The 19,133-nt window shown below is 38.0% G+C and overlaps 1 protein-coding gene across 17 annotated transcripts in view; it reads right to left on the bottom strand.

Annotated features, from left to right (window-relative positions):
* Positions 1–19,133, bottom strand: part of PTPRM (protein tyrosine phosphatase receptor type M) — a 699,958-nt gene that overhangs the window by 365,687 nt on the left and 315,138 nt on the right. For all 17 annotated transcript variants that reach the window (XM_043539842.1, XM_043539843.1, XM_043539845.1 and 14 more), the window contains exon 7: positions 16,693–16,986. In XM_043539842.1, coding sequence (XP_043395777.1) covers positions 16,693–16,986 — 294 coding nt within the window. The remainder of the gene's footprint in view (positions 1–16,692; positions 16,987–19,133) is intronic.

Raw genomic sequence — 19,133 nt, 5'->3', positions numbered from 1 at the left:
TACTTATTTCTTTAGCCCCTGCAGGCTTTTCCCCCTACCCACTTTTATTAGAGGAAAACTGGCTGAAATCGCAGCTTTGTTCTTCCCAGTGTCAGCTACATGGTAAAGTGAAAATCACTGCATTTGAGCTGAACTGACTGTATTACAAGAAGATAAAAAACAGGTCAATCACCTTAGCATAGTCACTGTAATTTCCAGTCTAATTCGGCAAGCAACAATATATGCCCGCAATAAATATATTTTCATAGCTATTTGAGTGCATAACCATGTATGATTGAACACACCTTTAAAAAGATGTGTACATATATAAACAAACTATTGGTACACTAAGAGGAAATACAGTTTTCAATTGGGTAGCTGAACTCAGTAAAATTAATATATATTTACCACATGCAATTCAGTCATAATTTTGGGGCATCTTTTAGTCTTTTTCATTAAATCTAACAGACAAAAAACAAGACCCTTCTCTAGTAAAAACAGTTATAGCAAAAATAACCCACGAAGTAATAAAACTATGTTTGCCTGATTAAAACCCCAGTTTTCTAGAACAGTGATTCTCAACCAGGGATCCAGGGCCCACTCGGAGGCCGTGAGCAGATTTCCGGAAGTCCACCAAGCAAGGCCAGCATTAGACTCGCTGGGGCCCAGGGCAGAAACCCGAAGCACCTACTGCACGGGGCTGAAGCCAAAGCCTGAGCAATGTAGCTTTGTGGGAGCCCCTGTGGTGTGAGGGCCCAGGCACTTCCCCTGCTTGCTAACCCCTAATGCTGGCCCTGGCTTTCAGATGCAGAAAACCAGTTGTTGTGGCACAGCTGGGCTGGGGAGTTTTTAGAGCATGTTGGGGGGGCCTCAGAAAGAAAAAGGCTGAGAACCCTTGGTCTAGAAGATGTAATTCTACTGTTACATCACTGTTGCTAATTTACACTTTAGCAAGTGAGGCTAACTGATCTCTTTCCCCGTGTTTCACCTTCATTGCATGAAATCTATAGCAAATTACTGCTCATAATTCTGTCTGTTTTCAAGTGTTGAGATTTTCCTTTCTTGTCAGTCTTCTTCAGGTGTATAGATATTTGCAGCTAAAACTGGGATGAAATGCCATCAGTAGGTTCTAAATTTGGATGACTTAGAAATGCCACATGTGCTACTGATTTCTTAAAATAACAAGTTTAGTCTACTATAAAATTTAAAAAATATGGGCTCAGATCCTGCATGTCAGTAACTTTACACATGGGAGCAGTGCCACTGAACTTTCCCCATTACTGCCCAATTAAAAACAAATAAACAAAAACCACACAGAATATAATAGGTCTACTCACATACATAAAGTTATTTATGTGCTTAAGTGTTTGCTGAGCTATACTTTTAAATTACAGCAGACTAAACCTTTATTATATTAATAGTAAGAAAGCATGTTTTTCCATGAGTGAAAGCTTCCGCTTCAAGAAAAATTAATTTATGAACATCAGTACCCAGTGTCCTAAAATAGACAGGTTTCTGAGATAAATCCATTAGCTTCCATGAACAATTCCACTGGTTTACACTGATGTAACTGAGAACTGAATCTGACCCACAAGATATAATAAATCTTATTTCTTTTAAAGCCATCACATTTTCCTAATGCAATCAGCCTTGTATAAGCATGCCTCTAAGACATTTTTGCAAGTTGCTCAGACTTAATACAAGGAAACACACAAACAACAAGGCTTTAAATGTGGCAAGGGCATGGAAAATACCATTATGAACTTGAAGTTCATATTACAAAGACCGGCTGAAATGAGGAAAATGGTATATTTGTGTTTTAATGACTTCCAAAAAAGCATTTACAGAATCTGCAACTGCAAATTATCCAACAAATGAAGATCTGTAGGTACTGATGGATGCAAACTGCAAGTAATAAAACAATTATACTGGAATCAGAAGGTAATTGTAATGGTAGATGAAAATGAAAATCTAATAGAGATCAAGAGGAGTGAGAGAAGGTTGTATAGTGTCACCAACTTTATTCAACATTTATAACGAGCATTTGACGAAATTAATGAAGAAACAGAAGAAGATATTAAAATGAATGGAGAATGGATTAATAACCTTTGCTATGCAGAAGACAATGCTGTTGGTGGATTCAGAAGAAGGTCTGATGAAGCTGGTGGAGATTATATATGAATATGGCAAAGAATATGGTCTAGAGTTGAATGTGGGCACAACAAGAACAACGGTGGTATGTAAGGATTCTGGGAAAACATGAAAGATTCCTATGAACTGCAAACTGGTACATCGTGAGAAATTACTTCTACATAAGAAGCATCTTACGGAAGATGGAAGATCAGATATTGAAGTTAGCACCATAATAGCAAGAGCAGAAAAGACATTCTGGAAGAATAAACATCTGATCAGAAGGGACCACATAACCAGTGAAAAAATATTGGTGATTATTGGAAGTCAGCAAATCCTAGTCAGACATGTCATGAAATGAAATATTTGATTTGTGGGGTGTGTTTTGCAAGGTTCAGTGGGCTATGCATATTTTCAGGCATCAGGAGGGAAAGCTGATGGTCAAAGAACACGAGGAAAGAAAAGAAGACCTTGGATAGATCAAGGGGACTATTCAATCACAAAGAGGTTAGTAGAGGATCCCACAGAATGGGATATCAAGGTTGCAAACTTTCCAGTAAAGGAGACACTGCATAAGAAAAAGAAGAACAGAGCTGAATCTAACTAATCTTATTTCCATTTGGGCCATCAAATATAACCTTATCTTATATCATATTTGAAAAGAGAAGAGAAGAGAGTCAAATCAAACTTGGACAAGCCTTGACCATCCTTTTAAAAAAATCTCCAAAAAATAGTGTCAAAGTGGTTTCATACAAAAGGTTTTGTCTCTACGATAACATTAGCACATCATCGTCTAAAATATATATATGGAAGCCCCAGGAAGATTGAGATGGGAGTTAATCAAAAGAAATTTTCAATTTGAAATTTACAGTAAGAGATTAGCTCTCTTAAAAAGACAAGAAAACTTTCATATGGTATAGTGAAGAATTTCACAGACCATGGTTTATATACTATGGTCAAGGAGCTCTTGACATGACTTGAGAAGGAGCAAAATTCTGCTCTCACATCACTCATAGCCTCATTGAAGTCAGTGGGATCGCAAGGGGTTTCAGGACGTAATTTAGCCCAAAGTTTCTTATAAAACATCCAAGAAAAGTTGCCAGTTTGGGTTACTAGTATAAACCAAAATCAGCCAGGTCTCACTGGCTTATTTTTGTTTTTTAAAACAAAATTGCTTGGAATAACAGCAGTGGAGTTAATAGAATTATCTACTATAATCAGATTACTTTCTGCTTCTTTGAAAACAAAAAATTCTGCTTCCTTTTAACGTTCATCTTTGATGAATGCTTTCAATTTTCCTCAGCAGTGATTTTTCTGTGACATCTCATGCTCTCTTAACACCATATATTGAATAGAAGCATAGAATTTCATTGATAACTTTTAATGTTTTATTTATCTTATTGTTTTACTTTACTTTAGCATCACAAAATTCGCTGGAAAGCATAGCAGCTACATGTATTTTGTCAAGTACCTGCTGAGCTAAGTTGCTAAGCCTGAAACTGATGTTTGCATAATACAGTCATATTTTATTATACATATTACATATATTATTATACAAAAATCACTTTTAAGTTTACCATCTTATCTCATTAGATACATATTAATGAGAGAGAGAGAGCTGGTAGCAGTGCCTATGGTTAAGTTTGCCTATTACTTGTTTTTAGTCGCTTATATACTTTGCCAGACACTAAACATTTGGACTGCTTGACCTCTGCCTCAGGCTGGATATTTTTTGAAAGGCTGAGCAAAGAGTTCAGGGGTTTCTAAGAAATGAGATTGGGGGACATTGTGTCAATGTTAAACATTCTCCTCCAATCATTTTTTTTAAGAGCTATAGCATTCTCCAGGGTTTGGATCAGGAACTTTAGATCTGTCACGGAAATAGGTCCCTTCTGCTGTCCCCATGAGAATCAGCCCAGATGTAACAGCTGTAAGACTGAAAAAAATCACCATTTGCACATGCTCAGTAGATCTTGGAAGTTATACTTCAGTTCAGCCTTTCCTCTCTCGTAGTAGACATGTCCCTTCCCGCACATGGCCCAACCCTAAGCAACAAATGTGAGGGGAAGAGTGTAGGGCTATTGCCCCTGGCCTATGCTCCCCCAGCACAGGGTAAATTCCCCTGGGTGGATGGTCTTACTCCTTTATGGCCCCATATGTAATTGGAAAGGCATATGCTGTAGCAGGAGCTAAAACATGGCCCTGGGTCTGTAAGGGTTTGATCCAACACACACTAAAATCAAACAGGAGCCCTGCAACCTGGCCTCTCTCTTCGCTGTGCGTAGGACGAGCATTGTTACAGAAGATAACAGACAATTAACTCTAGTAGTGGCCCTTAAAACTTCCCGGTTGCCTTTGGTACCTCAGGCTCTGTCACTATCACTGAGGCCTGCAATCAGATCCAGGTCACCGACTCTGGCTCCACCTGAAGAACTGGGATTTAAGTATTTGCAATTAGGTAATATCTGAACTTGAAGTACTGAAGGTATTTCCTGTAATAAATAAACTTGCAGAGATTAAAAAAGTAAAAATTTAATTGCTAAAAACTGTCCTTCAAATTTTGTCATTAAGGTAAAGAGAACAACAATCTGCAAGGCCTTCAGGTCATGTAATATCTTAAAATCCATCATGATGGCACAACAGAGGAAAGACAACATGAATTGTACAGCTTAATAAGCAGTGATTTGTTAGTTAAAAGATTAACAGTAGAATGGTAGTAGAGGCAGAAGTAATTTATCATTAAAAATTTACTAGACAGTATATGAAAATTATCACTCTGTTAATAATCTTTTTTCAAATCAGTTGTTCAGTGTACTGAGCAGTACATTGCACATTAGCAGTTTAGCACAGACTGTAACATTGTAATACAGGACAAAATAAATTAACTGGAAAATTCACCCTCAACTATTTTCTGATACTAATAGCACAGAAATAGATATACATATACGCACACAAAAATAGGAAAATACTGAATCAAAGCACAACTTTTCTACATATGCAAGAATCTTCTTTTGACATTAGTGCTTTATTGGCATAAAGTTTTTCCTTTAAATTGTAAAGAGAGAGAGAGTGTGTGTGTGTATTAAAAGATTGTCATAACCAAAGATCATTCATATACATTTATGCATTTTATACATACTATATACACACACACATATATATACATATACACATACATGTATATGAATGATCTTTGGTTATGACAATCTTTTAAATATACTTTTGTAAAAAATGAGTGATTTTGACCTCTCTTACTTTGAGAATGTGACATTACCATAAACTATCTTTGAAATTATTGACTCAGATATTTTGCACACATCCACACTTGCAAAACCTTATAAGAATGCCTGGGGTGGTCTTACAATGGCTTCACTCCTTCCTCTATGAGATCCCAGACTGCAGTACTGATTATCACTCTTCCCCTCCAAGGGCTCTGAGGTGCAGGGTTCTATCTGGTCATCCAGACAATATATACAATCTGTATGCAATCTCCCTAGGAAGGTTGTGAGCTGCAATGCTCCAAGATCAAAATTTCTATGAGAACAAGCTATATGAAGTTCATTCCAGATAAGACAGAAGCACTGGTAGTTGGTACAGCAAAACATGGAAGAATGGTCATGGGCTGTGTTGGTGCCTTCTACTGAAGATGTCGGACCTTTTAACAACAAGGTTTTTCATCTTGACGTGTTGCTAGAACAAATATTGCTCTTGGATTCTCAAGTAGCATCTGTGCCTGTGGCTCTTAAGTTCCCCCTCCCTCATCTAAGGTTAGACAGGATGCCTTTCCTTATTGATAAAGACCTTATCACAATTAGATCTCCTTCAGGTTGTGCTCTACATAGGATGAACTTTGAAGGTATATGGAAGCTTCATCTAGTGCAGAATGCATCTTCTTATATCATGCTCTAGGGGAGTCAATATTAGCATATATAATCAGTACTGTGTGCCTTGAATTGGATAGCAAGTCACCTCCAGGTAAAATTCAAGATGAAAGGAACACTAAATTGCACACATACAAAATGGGAAATGACTACCTAGGAAGTAGTACTGCGGAATGGCATCTGGGGGTTATAGGAGGATCACAAGCTAAATATGTAACATTGTTGCAAAAAAAAGTGAACAACATTCTGGGATGTTTTAACAGGAGTGTTGTAAGCAAGACATGAGAAGTAATTCTTCCACTCTACTCCACACTGATAAGGCCTCAACTGGAGTATTGTGTCCAGTTCTGGGCTCCACATTTCAGGAAAGATGTGGACAAATTGGAGTAAGTCCAGAGGAGAGAAACAAAAATGATTAAAGATCTAGAAAACATGACCAATGAGGAAAGACTGAAAAAACTGATTTGTTTCATCTGGAGAAGAGAAGACTGAGCGGGGAGACGATAACAGTTTTCAAGTACATAAAAGATTGTTACAAGGAGGAGGGTGAAAAATTGTTCTTGTTAACCTCTAAAGATAGGAGAAGAAGCAATAGGCTTAAATTGCAGCAAGGGTGGTTTAGGTTGAACATTAGGAAAAACTTCCTATCACTGTAGTTAAGCATTTAAACAGACTGCCAAGGGAGATTGTGGAATCTCCATCATTGGAGGTTTTAAAGAACAGGTTAGACAAACACCTCTCAGGAATGGTCTAGACAATACGTGGTCCTGCCTTGAATTCAGGGGACTGGACTAGACTAGATGCCCTACTGAGGCATTTCTTGTATTCTAGTAGCTTCTAGAAGTCCCATCAAGACATAGAATCACAGAATCATAGAACTGGAAGGGACCTCGAGCGATCATTTAGTCCAGTCCTCTGCACCCGTGGCAGGACCAAGTATTATCTAGATCATCCCTGACAGGTGTTTGTCTGAGCTGCTCTTAAAAATCTCCAATGATGGAGACTCCACAACCTCCCCAGGCAATTTATTCCAGTGCTTAACCATCCTGATAGTTAGGAAATTTTTCCTAATATCCAACCTAAACCTCCCTTGCTGCAATTTAAGCCTATTGCTTTTTGTCCTATCCTCAGAGGTTAAGAAAAAAATTTCTTCCTCCTTATTGTAACAACCTTTTACATACTTGAAAACTATTATCATGTTCCCTCTCTGTCTTCTCTTTTCCAGATTAAACAAACCAACCCACTTTTTTCAATCTTCCCTCACAGGTCATGTTTTCTAGACCCTTCATCATTTTTGTTGCTCTTATCTGGACTCTCTTCAATTTGTCCACATCCTTCCTGAAATGTGGTGCCCAGAACTGGACACAATATCCCAGTTGAGGCCTAATCAGCGCAGAATAGAGCAGAATTTTTGGCAACAGTGTTACAGTGTTGACTCATATTTAGCTTGTGGTCCATTATGACCCCCAGATCCCTTTCCGCAGTACTCCTTCCTAGGCAGTCATTTCCCATTTTGTTTGTGGTAAACTGATTGTTCCTTACTAAGTGGAGTACTTTGCATTTGTCCTTATTGAATGTCATCCTATTTACTTCAGACCATTTCTCCAGTTTGTCCAGATCATTTTGAATTTAAATCCTACCTTCCAAAGCACTTGCAAGCCCTCCCAGCTTGGTATTGTCCGCAAACTTTGTAAGTGTACTCTCTATGCCATTATCTAAATCATTAATTAAGGTATTGAACAGAACCGGACCCAGAACCAATCCCTGTGGGACCCCACTCATTATGCCCTTCCAGCATGACTATGAACCACTGATAACTACTGTCTGGGAACGGTTTTCCAACCAGTTTTCCACCATCCTTATAGTAGCTCCATCTAGGTTGCATTTCCCTAGTTTATGAGAAGTATCAAAAGCTTTACTAAAGTCAAGATATACCACGTCTACCGCTTCCCCCATCCACAAGGCTTGTTACCCTGTCACAGAAAGCTATCAGGTTGGTTTGACATGATTTGTTCTTGACAAATCCATGCTGACTGTTACTCATCAACTTATTATCTTCTAGTTTGCAAATTGATTGCTTAGCTATTTGGGATAGTATTCAGGGGGATAATTTGCTCGTGCCCTTAATAATGTCTCTTTGAAAAACTGCCAACTGTCTTCGACTGTTTTTCCCCTTAGACTTGCTTACCATGGGATCTTACTGCCAACTCCTGAGTTTGCTAAAGTCTGCCTTCTTGAAATCCATAGTCTTTATTTTGCTGTTCTCCCTCCTACCATTCCTTAGAATCATGAACTCTATCATTTCATGATCACTTGCACTCAAGCTGCCTTCCACTTTCAAATTCTCAACCAGTTCCTCCCTATTTGTCAAAATCAAATCTAGAACAGCCTCTCCCCAAGAAGCTGTCTCCAACTTCTGAAATAAAAAATTGTCTGCAATACATTCCAAGAATTTATTGGATAATCTGTGCCCTGCTGTTTTATTTTCCCAACAGATGTCTGGATAGTTGAAGTCCCCCATCACCACCAACTCCTGTGATTCGGATCATTTTGTTAGCTGTTTAAAAAAGCCTCATCCATCTCTTCTTCCTGGTTACATGGTCTGTAGTAGATGCCTACCATGACATCACCCTTGTTTTTTACCTCTTTTATCCTTACCCAGAGATTTTCAACAAGTCTGTCCCCTATTTCTATCTCAACCTCAGTCCAAGTGTATACATTTTTAATATATAAGGCAACACCTCCTCCCTTTTTTCCTTGCCTGTCCTTCCTGAGCAAGCTGTACCCTTCTATACCAATATTCCACTCACACATATTATCCCACCATGTATCTGAGATGCCCACTGTTGTACTGTTCTCTATATAGAGGGATATAGATATAATCCCTATAAAAACTCTAGTAAAAAAATCCTATGATAATCATATGAAGACACCATACTCTGTAGTCATTCGTTTTTACCTTTTTCAATTTTAAACTTCTTCTTAGCTTTTTAAGAATCCCTGGTCCTAGAGCACCTTGCTTACTGGTAGCCTGAGAGAGCCTGTATTTCCTGACCATATTCACTTGATGTCTATCCAAAGATACCACTTGCACGCAACTTCCAAAGGAAGAATGTCATGAGGTTGCAATGCTGGAGAAAAGACAAGAATGTAGAATGCAATCTTTGGAATCAGAATTTTTCCTAAGGTTAATCTCTGTCTGGACTAAGGAGACATTTTTGATTCTCTAATTTGAGTAGAAACACAGGTTTCCTGAGCCTCCATAGAGGACCCTCACAGAGATTCTACTTCTGGTTGAAGAGCATTAATTGTGGATAGAGGGACAGAGACCAGGCTCATGTAAAAAATGAAATCTATTTGCAAAGTGTCACTCTGAGTTACTGTATGCCATGATTAAACAACCAATACTTTTCATCGCTTTTATAATCAATTAAATAAATGCCTAAGGAATTGGCACTTTCCTTTTTAAGTAACTAACACTGCAGAGTGGTATTTGGCAGTGAAAGGTTGTTCTGAAAGAATAAATGCTTATATTGATAATCTTGAATTATAAATTATAGCTCTCTAATTCTCTCTCTTATAAAAATGAATGCTCTTCACAATCTAGCCATACATGTCAGATAAAAAGATGAAACTTTTATAATGGAAATGTAATTATAGTAGAAGTTTAGCCAGTTGTCATTCCAAAGCAATCCATAATTATGCACAGGTCATAAAAAGTTATATTTTGTCATTTACGTGGCCAAACATGCCAGTTATACATCAAGTCATCTTCTTAAAATTGAACACTGTACAACAGTAATGAAGTGAATTACTGAACAGACTTTTTTTAAAAAGGGGATTGCAAATAAAATCGCTCTAGAAATTGTTAAAACTAACAGCAGCTGACAGTTTGATTTTTATTTTCAAAATGCATTAATTTTAATATCCAAAATGCCAATCAAGACTGATTAAATAGTTACTATATTCATTTGTTTTAAATGTATTTTCTCAGTATACGTAGTGCTAGCAGCTAACAAAGTCCAATGTAAACATTATTTATTTTCCAGAACATCCTTTCTGGACCAAAACACTCAAATTACATAAACCCAAAACGCTTCCTGACTACATTAGTTTGTCCCTTCCAAGAAATCTAATCCAGCTAAGGAGACCCAGTGACAAATATGGGCAGACACTCAGATTTTTTTTTTTAACATCTGTTGTTCTTAGAACAATAAAAAGGATGCTACAAAGACACTGAGGTTAGATATGAAAATGTGGCTTAACTCAGATACCAGTAGCTAGTACTATAAATTTGAAAATCTAGGTGTTAAGAATATTTTAGATGAATGGTCATGTTCTAAAAGGATCATCTGAGGAACAAGATTACATTGGCTCTGGAATCTACCAGTCCTAAATCATAACCTTATTAACAGCCCTATTTCTATTGGTGGATCACATTTTTCTCTTAACACAGTATTCCATATTTACATTCTGTACTATGGTTTCTTGTGTTCATATTCAATTGCCTTTTATAATTGACATTTGCATACTTACATTCTTAATATTCAAGCTTTTTCACTTGTCTGTAATCAGCCTAATATAATTGTGGGTTAGCTTCCACCTGAACTTCATGCAGATGTGCAATGAACATAAGAACCGCAATACTGGGTCAGACCAAAGGTCCATCAATCCCAGTATCCTGTCCTCTGATAGTGGCAAATGGCATGTGCCCCAAAGGGAATGAATAGACAGGTTATCATCAAGTGATCCATGCTCTATCACCCAATCCTAGCTTCTGGCAAACAGAGGCTAGGGACACCATTCCTGCCCATCCTGGCTTATAGAATCATAGAATATCAGAGTTGGAAGGGACCTCAGGAGGTCATCTAGTCCAACCCCCTGCTCAAAGCAGGCACAATCCCCAATTTTTGCCCCACATCCCTAAATGGCCCCCTCAAGGATTGAACTCACAACCCTGGGTTTAGCAGGCCAATGCTCAAACCACTGAGCTATCCCTCCCCCCTTATAGCCATTGATAGACCTATCTTCCATGAATCTATCTGGCTCCCTTTTGAACCCCGTTATAGTATTGGCATTCACAACCCCCTCTGGCAAGGAGTTCCAGAGGTTGACAGTGTGTTCTGTGAAAAAATACTTTCCATTATTTGTTTTTAACCTGCTACCTATTAATTTCATTTGGTGGCCCCTTGTTCTTGTATTATGAGAAGGAGTAAATAACACTTCCTTATTTACTTTCTCTATACCACTCATGATTTTGTAGACCTCTATCATATCCCCCCTTGGTCGCCTCTTTTCCAAGCTGAAAAGTCCCAGTCTTATTAACCTCTCCTCAGATGGAAGCCGTTCTATACCCCTAATCATTTTTGTTGCCCGTTTCTGAACCTTTTCCAATTCCAATATATCTTTTTTGAGATGAGGCGACCACATCTGCACACACTATTCAAGGTTTTGGCGTACCATGGATTTATATAGAGGCAATGTATTTTCTGTCTTATTATGTATCCCTTTCTTGATGATTCCCAACATTCTATTAGCTTTTTTGACTGCCACTGCACATTGAGTGGATGATTTAAGAGAACTATCCACAATGACTCCAAGATCTCTTTCTTGAGTGGTAACAGCTAAGTTAGACCCCATCATTGTATATGTATAGTTAGAATTATGTTTTCCAATGTGCATTACTTTGCATTTATCAACATTAAATTTCATCTGTCATTTTGTTGCCCAGTCACCCAGTTTTGTGAGAGCCTTTTGGAGCTCTTCGCAGTCTGCCTGGGACTTAACTATCTTGAGTAGTTTTGTATCATCTGCAAATTTTGCCACCTCACTGTTTACCCCTTTTTCCAGATCGTTTATGAATATGTTAACTAGGACTGAGTCCAGTACAGATCCCTGGGGGACACCATTTACCTCTCTCCATTCTGAAAACTGACCATTTATTGCTACCCTTTGTTTCCTAGCTTTTAACCAGTTACCAATCCATGAGAGAACCCTCCCTCTTATCCCACGACTGTTTATTTTGCTTAAGAGCCTTTGGTGAGGGACCTTGTCAAAGGCTTTCTGAAAATTTAAATACACTATATCCACTGGATCTCCTTTTTCCTCATTCTTGTTGACCCCTTCAAAGAATTCTAGTAGATTGGTGATTTCCCTTTACAAAAACCATGTTGACTATTTCCCAACAAATTATGTTTATCTATGTGCCTGACAATTTTGTTCTTTATGATAGTTTCAACCAATTTGCCCGGTACTGAAGTGAGGCTTACTGGTGGGAGAGGGCACATGGAATCTTTCCCCACCCATTTGTGTGGCCTACATGAGGGCCAGGCAGAATTTGAGCGCCACAGGGCAGACGCTGGTTCCTCTCTACTCCCTTGGGAGATGGAAATGGGCAGAAAATGGCTCTAACCCCCAGAGTCTGACCAGTAAAGTTAGGGTCATTAGATACTGGGGGAGAGCAGCCTCTTGAAAGCACCTACTGCATTAGATATTGGAGGGAGGATGAGCACAGAGATGAGGGAGGAAGATTTCTTTCCTCACCTTCACTCTTTCCAACAGCATCTCCCCAGCACCCAAATAATTTCCCCACACTGGTAATGAAGTGTGGATTTTTACCTCAAAGCACAGAACAGCAAGAGAAAATACAAAGTGCATAATTTAGCTTTTATTTTTTAAAATGAGCATTTTTTTTGTAAATCAGAACTAATTCTTCTTGCATTCTCTATTCATTTGTAAAATATGCCACAAGCCCTTGTCCTCCAAAAAGGGAGAGAAAATGCTGCTTACAAACCCCATAGCCTGCTAGCCAGTGGAATGCTTATTCTCATTTCCCTTTTGTGAACCAGAGCAAATTTACCCTCTTTTAAACTATCTGGCTTATCAGCATGGAACTTTTATATGTTGCTGACCTTCTGGGACATCAACTTTATGGGATTCATTTCAAACAGATGACCCAAAACCTTAACTAGTTCTTTAGGATTGTTTCTTTTTGTTGTTTCAAATATATTCAATACACAGAATCTATATGGCACAATGCTAAAGAAACAAGATTTAATATATGCTCAAGTTGCTATGTAATGATTATATGCCTTGCTTTCTTAAGTATTTGATGGGAATTAGGATTTCTTTGCTGTTTTATGGGAGATATTGTATGTTAATAACACTTTTTAAAACAAACATGTAAAAAAGTAAATTAAAACAAATTATGTATAAATAATGTTATAGCTGTGGACCCAAAAAAAACATGCAATCAAGGAAGGGATAACAGATAGCATGTATTTTAATATCCAAGCACAATGAGGGGCAACGTTAGTGGCCATATATTTTGCTTTACTATGTGCAGGTATTTTGAGAACAAAGAAAAGGAGTACTTGTGGCACCTTAAAGACTAACAAACCTGTCATTATGCAATGTATTTTGAGTAAATTCACTATACTTTGCCTTATTTAAATTTTCTCAACACTGTGATATGGGCACAAAACTAATGTTAATTCTCAGGGCAATAATAATTGGTCCACATTCCATAGATGTATAGGGGGATGTGTGTGTGCGTGTAGAGAGAGAGAGAGAGAGAGAGAGAGAGAGACAGAAAGCATGAGAATAATCAATGATGTACAGTATAACAGAAGTGTTCTCACAAATAATATAGTTGGTGTTCTCTTAGCAGCAGCCACCATTCCGCCCATGTCAAATTTTTGGAGTATGGTGGCTTATGATTCAAGTTTTAAATTCCAAACTCACCCCTACAGGTTTTGGTACCAGGTCAGACCCAAAACTAACAAGGGCCTTTTTTCTGGATCTGATTCAAATGTAGAAAGCTTGATAGAGAAATTCAAGAGATTTCAGAGCCATGCACCCTGAACCCTCACCATTGCTCTTCTCCAATCTGAACTCCAAACTACCGCCTAATCCTAATCCAAGTCCAAACATCATCATCTCTTCAACCCACTTGACAGAAAAATCATCTGCATTTATATTCTGTTTCATCACAAGGAAACAAAGGACTTTTCAAAGTGTACCAATACTGCTCCACTGTGGATGATACTGCCAAATTAGGAGAGATTTTTTTTCTTTATTTTCTTTCCATTCTATTTATAGATGCTTTTATTTAGTAGAGCTAGAGACAGCACTTGTCTATTATAAGTCCCTGAAATCTCATTCTGCCAAAATAAAAACATAGTTCAAGCACTTTGGAAAACTATTATGATTATTGAATGTCTAACATGTGGCTTCAAGTCTCAAAGTAGTACTCTAGACCCCACGGGAACAGGCAAGCAGCATACAATTATTAAAGCAATTACAAAAATACAATGGTTCTTCTCTTAAAAGCCTCCTGTATTATTCATTTTATGGTACACGTTTGAGAATGGCATCATTTCACTCCTACCCAGTTTAATTACTTTGTTATTAGTTTATCAGCATCTCTTTTTTAACCCCTTGAACCAGTTATTAGCATGTCGCTCACGAGTAGTTAACCAACAACTACTACACCTTCAAAGCAGTGTCTCCAGACATAAAAAAAAAAAACAATTTGTGGAGCTAGATTTAATATTGTCATTCATAATTTCAATTTTTCACTCATCTTCCATTTTATGCATTTCATTTGAGAAAGGAATGCAGCAGGTTACTGGTTAGCTTAATGAAATCACAAATAATAGGGATATATTACAATAGTTTACCAGATAATAAAACACTTTCACTGAATAATATTTTATGTGAATGGGTTTTTGTCTTAATGCTCCATAATACCTACCTCTGAAATGACCACAGAAAACATATGATGAATTTACACGTAATTAAAGTTCTGTATTCTCCCTGTAACTCTCTGGGTAATAATTCACACTAACTCATTTGACACTATGGTGTCTACTCATAGGAACAAGAAATCAAAATATAAAGAAAAATAGATTAGTTTTAAAGTACTTGGAGTGAGCCTGAAAGGAGTATATATAACCTGGAAAGATAATTATGTTTTATTCACTTAGGAAAGGCATCTCAGACTAGAGGCCCTTGTTAAAGGAACTCTGTAATGGATTTTATGCCAAAATATTTACTGTCCTAAAATCATTATATTCTAATGAGGAAAATCTTGGAAATCAGAAATACATAGATACTTTGTGTTGCCTTTTTAGTCCTTTTTGTGTGTGTGTGTGGGGGGGGGGGGGGGGAGATTGTAAAAAAAAACCCTAAACATTCTAAGCAAAAAACCACAACCAAACCAAAAAACCAACAAATACACACATAAAAAAATAACAAATCAGCCACTATTTACAATATAGTTTGGACACAATAGCATATTGCTAGGAAGCTGAAAAAGTCACTATGTCTACATTTGACATCACATACAGAATAATCTGCACATTGTTGGATACTGTTTCTATTTGTAATACATTGTTTAATCACTTGCTGGTGCCTGGACAGTTATGTAAGAAGTAACTATCACCGAAGTCCAGTGGAGATTTGCCTAGTTATTTTCCACATCTTTTCAAAAAGATCAATGTATACATCAGCTCTCTGAAGACTAGTATAAATTAATCCATACCAATGGTTTCATTTCCTTTTCTTCAGAAGCTTTTCTTTCTGTCTCCTGCCAGCTTTACTGTCATGAGGGGGATTAAAAATGTTGGGGGAGAAATTCACATTAAAAATTTTAAACCTCATTGCATTGTATGTCCTTCTCTCCTCCTTCATCTCCAGTGTTAGTAGAGACTCAGTATGAAATATGTCTAGGCCAAACTCAAATGGGCCACTATACTTTTATATGCAAATCTGAATGTACTCCAGTTGACATGAAACAAACGTGTGTAAATCAGATTTGCTTACTATAATTCAGGTTCTGAAAGGGAAATTTGATTCTCAAAATCTGTCCCCCTAGTCTTAACTTCACCCTAGAAAACTCCTCAGTTTTAAAACAAATGTTTAAGTCCCATAAAAAATGATAATGAAAATGCTGACATCAAAAATGTTCTGTATCTCACTATCCTTCACTTATTCTTCCTACAGCTGAATAGCAAATTAATAACAATGCTAATATCACTGCTATTTTTCTACAGGATTATTATATACAATTGTGTTTCTACTATAGCCCTGCTTTGTATCCATTTACAAGCACATCAGCACCACTGATTACCACTTAACAATATAAAAGCCAAACTCTCTATACAACAACATAAATCACTGTACCTCATTTAACAAAAGGACCCACTGACAGCCGTCTGAGAAAGCTGCCCTTAGTTGAATCCCATATATTAATGGAGAGACAACAGTAAACACATTTGCTATTATGAAGTCTATTTTTCCACATCATCTACAGACTTATGAATCTGCTACTGACACCAAAAAATAGCTTGTAATGTGAGCTCAGAAAATAACGGATAAAAAAAGCTAGCATTGATGCAGGTAGGATATCATGAAATGAAGCCCAACAGTGTGCTGTACATCAGGAAAGTGAAACTGCACTGTATTCTGCACTAATTATTGCCAGTCACGCACAGGTATGATTTAATGTACCATGACTCTGTAGGTTGGCTTTAAGGTCACCGTTCACAAAAGCTAAATGGTTTATACTTATAAGTATTCTGGACTTAGTTTCTGTGTCATGCAGGTTCAAGCTATACAGTGACAACTGTTAGTAAAGTAGCCTGCTGGTTTCAACCCAAGCAAACTGTTTACAATTTTCTGGCTTCCTTCTGGTACTCACCAGCACATTTTGTCCTTGTTTTGAGAGCTGGGCCTGGGGATCCGGTACCTCCTTCACCCGGTCTTGTAAGCAGCACACTGATTTCATATTCTGTATCAGGATCCAGGTGCCCGATTTTGTAGCTTGTGTAGTCTACTGGCTGTCTGTCATACCAGCTTCCACTTGACGTGCGATACTCTACCTCCCTCTCAATGATCGGCCCATCCCCATTGATGGAATTAGCATTCAACTCTATCCATAAATAGGTTGCACCAACTGAAGACAACTGAGGTGGTGCAATGGGAACAGGTGGCTCTATAACAAAAATAATTGTAAAAAGTTATTCTACCAATATTTGTTTCTACTTCCAAAACATTCAAACAACAATCTTCACTAAACCATATTTGGAAGTCTGCCTTAAAAAGACCAAACAAATATAAGAGATGATAAACAATGTCAGAGTTACCTATTTATTGTGTAAGGATAAATCACAACATATAAACTCTGTTGCTCATAAAGACCTGCTAAATGTACTTTTTCATGTTATGTTATTAAAAGGTTTTAACATATAGACTCCATTTATATAAACAGTCCAAACAGCTTGAAATTATATTTTACCTATTCACCAAATGTTAACTGTATGCATTTCCAGCATTTTTTCCACTTACAATTTAAAAGGGAGGTGAACCCAAGTTCACATGTTAAGACATCTCTCTCTAGGTGTAACCTGTGACTTATATTCAAAAGTAATATTTTTAATTAAAATGGATATTTGAGTCCATTTCTGAAGGCATCCATCTTGCTGAATTGTGATATCATTTGTGATGAAAAGGAAGTGAGAATATTTATTTTCAAAACAACTTAGTTTGTGCTTCTCACCATGTAAACTTCCAAACTTCTGAGCTGAGCGGAGTTCATGAATTGTTCATTCAGATTCAGTATCCTGCACTTTTCTATCTAATATGGGGCAGTGTTGTCAACCTGAGCAAGCCCGGAGCTGGGACCTAGGAATTCCTGAGTTCTTGTTCTTATTCTGACTCTACCTTGCATAATGACCTTGGGCAAGTCATTTAATCCTAGTTTCCCTAACTGCGAAAGGGAGATACTACCACCTCATATACCAAATGCGTGTGAGGTGGAGAACCGTTTGTTTTCAAAATACTTCTTAAAAAGTTTGAGACTGTGTACTAGTACTAAGCAGATATATAGCACTTTCCATTTTCAAATGAAGTAACTGCTATAATTTCTGGCTGCCATCTCTCATATGAAAGGTAAATAATGATGCATTCATTTTTTTCCTACACAAAACACAATCAGTCTGAGTCACCACTAAGTTACTCCACTTTCCTGCCAGTGTTACTTCGCTGATTTCAGCTGGGTTACCAGGGTAAAACTGTTATAACATAGTGGTTAATCAGGTTCACTGGAATGGAATCATGCCAGTGTAACAGAGGAAAATTTGGCCCAACATACTTAAGCCATGAAGTGCAAGCACGTTTTTGTTTTTTCTTATTCTGTGTACAGTACCTAAACAAAGAAAAGTAAACGCTTGTTCTCCCACAACAGTTTCAGTTCTATATGATGTTGTGATGAACATTTGCTAATATGTTAATGTATCACTTAAAAAAAAAAAAAAGGCTGTGTGTGTGTGTCCCTCTCAAGACTTCTGATTGGCCTCAAAGTAGAAACTTAAGTGAGGGAAGGAGAGGGACAAAGGGTGGGTGAGAATGAGACTGTAAGGAATGGTGTGAAACATTAATGATTCCCTGACGATTTAAGCTGGTCAAGGTCCTGTTTTAACCCTGGGCTTGTCTATACTACAAAATTAGGTCGACTTAAGCTAGATTGACAAACAGCCACTGCAGTAATTAAATTGGCTTTTGGTGTCCACATTACCCTCCTTCTGCCAGTGGTGCACATCCTCATCAGGAATGCTTGCACCGACTGAAATGGGGCATTCTGGAGTACTGACAGCTAGAGTGTGGGGCACTGACAGCCACACAGGGCTTACGGCTGGACCCCCTCTGCCCCTGACAGCCTGAGCTGGTGCAGGGTTCAACTGCAGAGCAGAGAGCTTACCAGCTGTGAAATTGACATTCTTGTCAGTTTCATGGCTGCTGCTATTTCACATTTTGTCTCCAGCTGACACCAGGCTCACAGCCGGAGCACCCTCACTCAGGGTCTGACAGTCTGAGCCAGAGACAAAATGTGAAATAGCAACAGCTGTGACACTGACAAGCATGTCAATTTCTCTGCTTATAGGCTCCCAGTTAGGAAATGGAGCCGCATGTGGGGCTCACAGCTTGGGCTGTTAGTGCCAGGGCACGGGGAGATTGTGGGGCTGACAGCCAACAAGCGATGTAAGTAGCATCACCCTAACTACATTCATCTAAGCGCTACGCCTCTCATGGACGTGGAGTTATTAAGTCAATGTAGTGGGTGACTTTTATCGGTGGAATCAC

This window comes from Chelonia mydas, chromosome 2 (genome assembly GCF_015237465.2).
Source record: "Chelonia mydas isolate rCheMyd1 chromosome 2, rCheMyd1.pri.v2, whole genome shotgun sequence".
NCBI lineage: Eukaryota > Metazoa > Chordata > Testudines > Cheloniidae > Chelonia > Chelonia mydas.
This window is presented reverse-complemented; position numbering and strand designations above follow the sequence as displayed.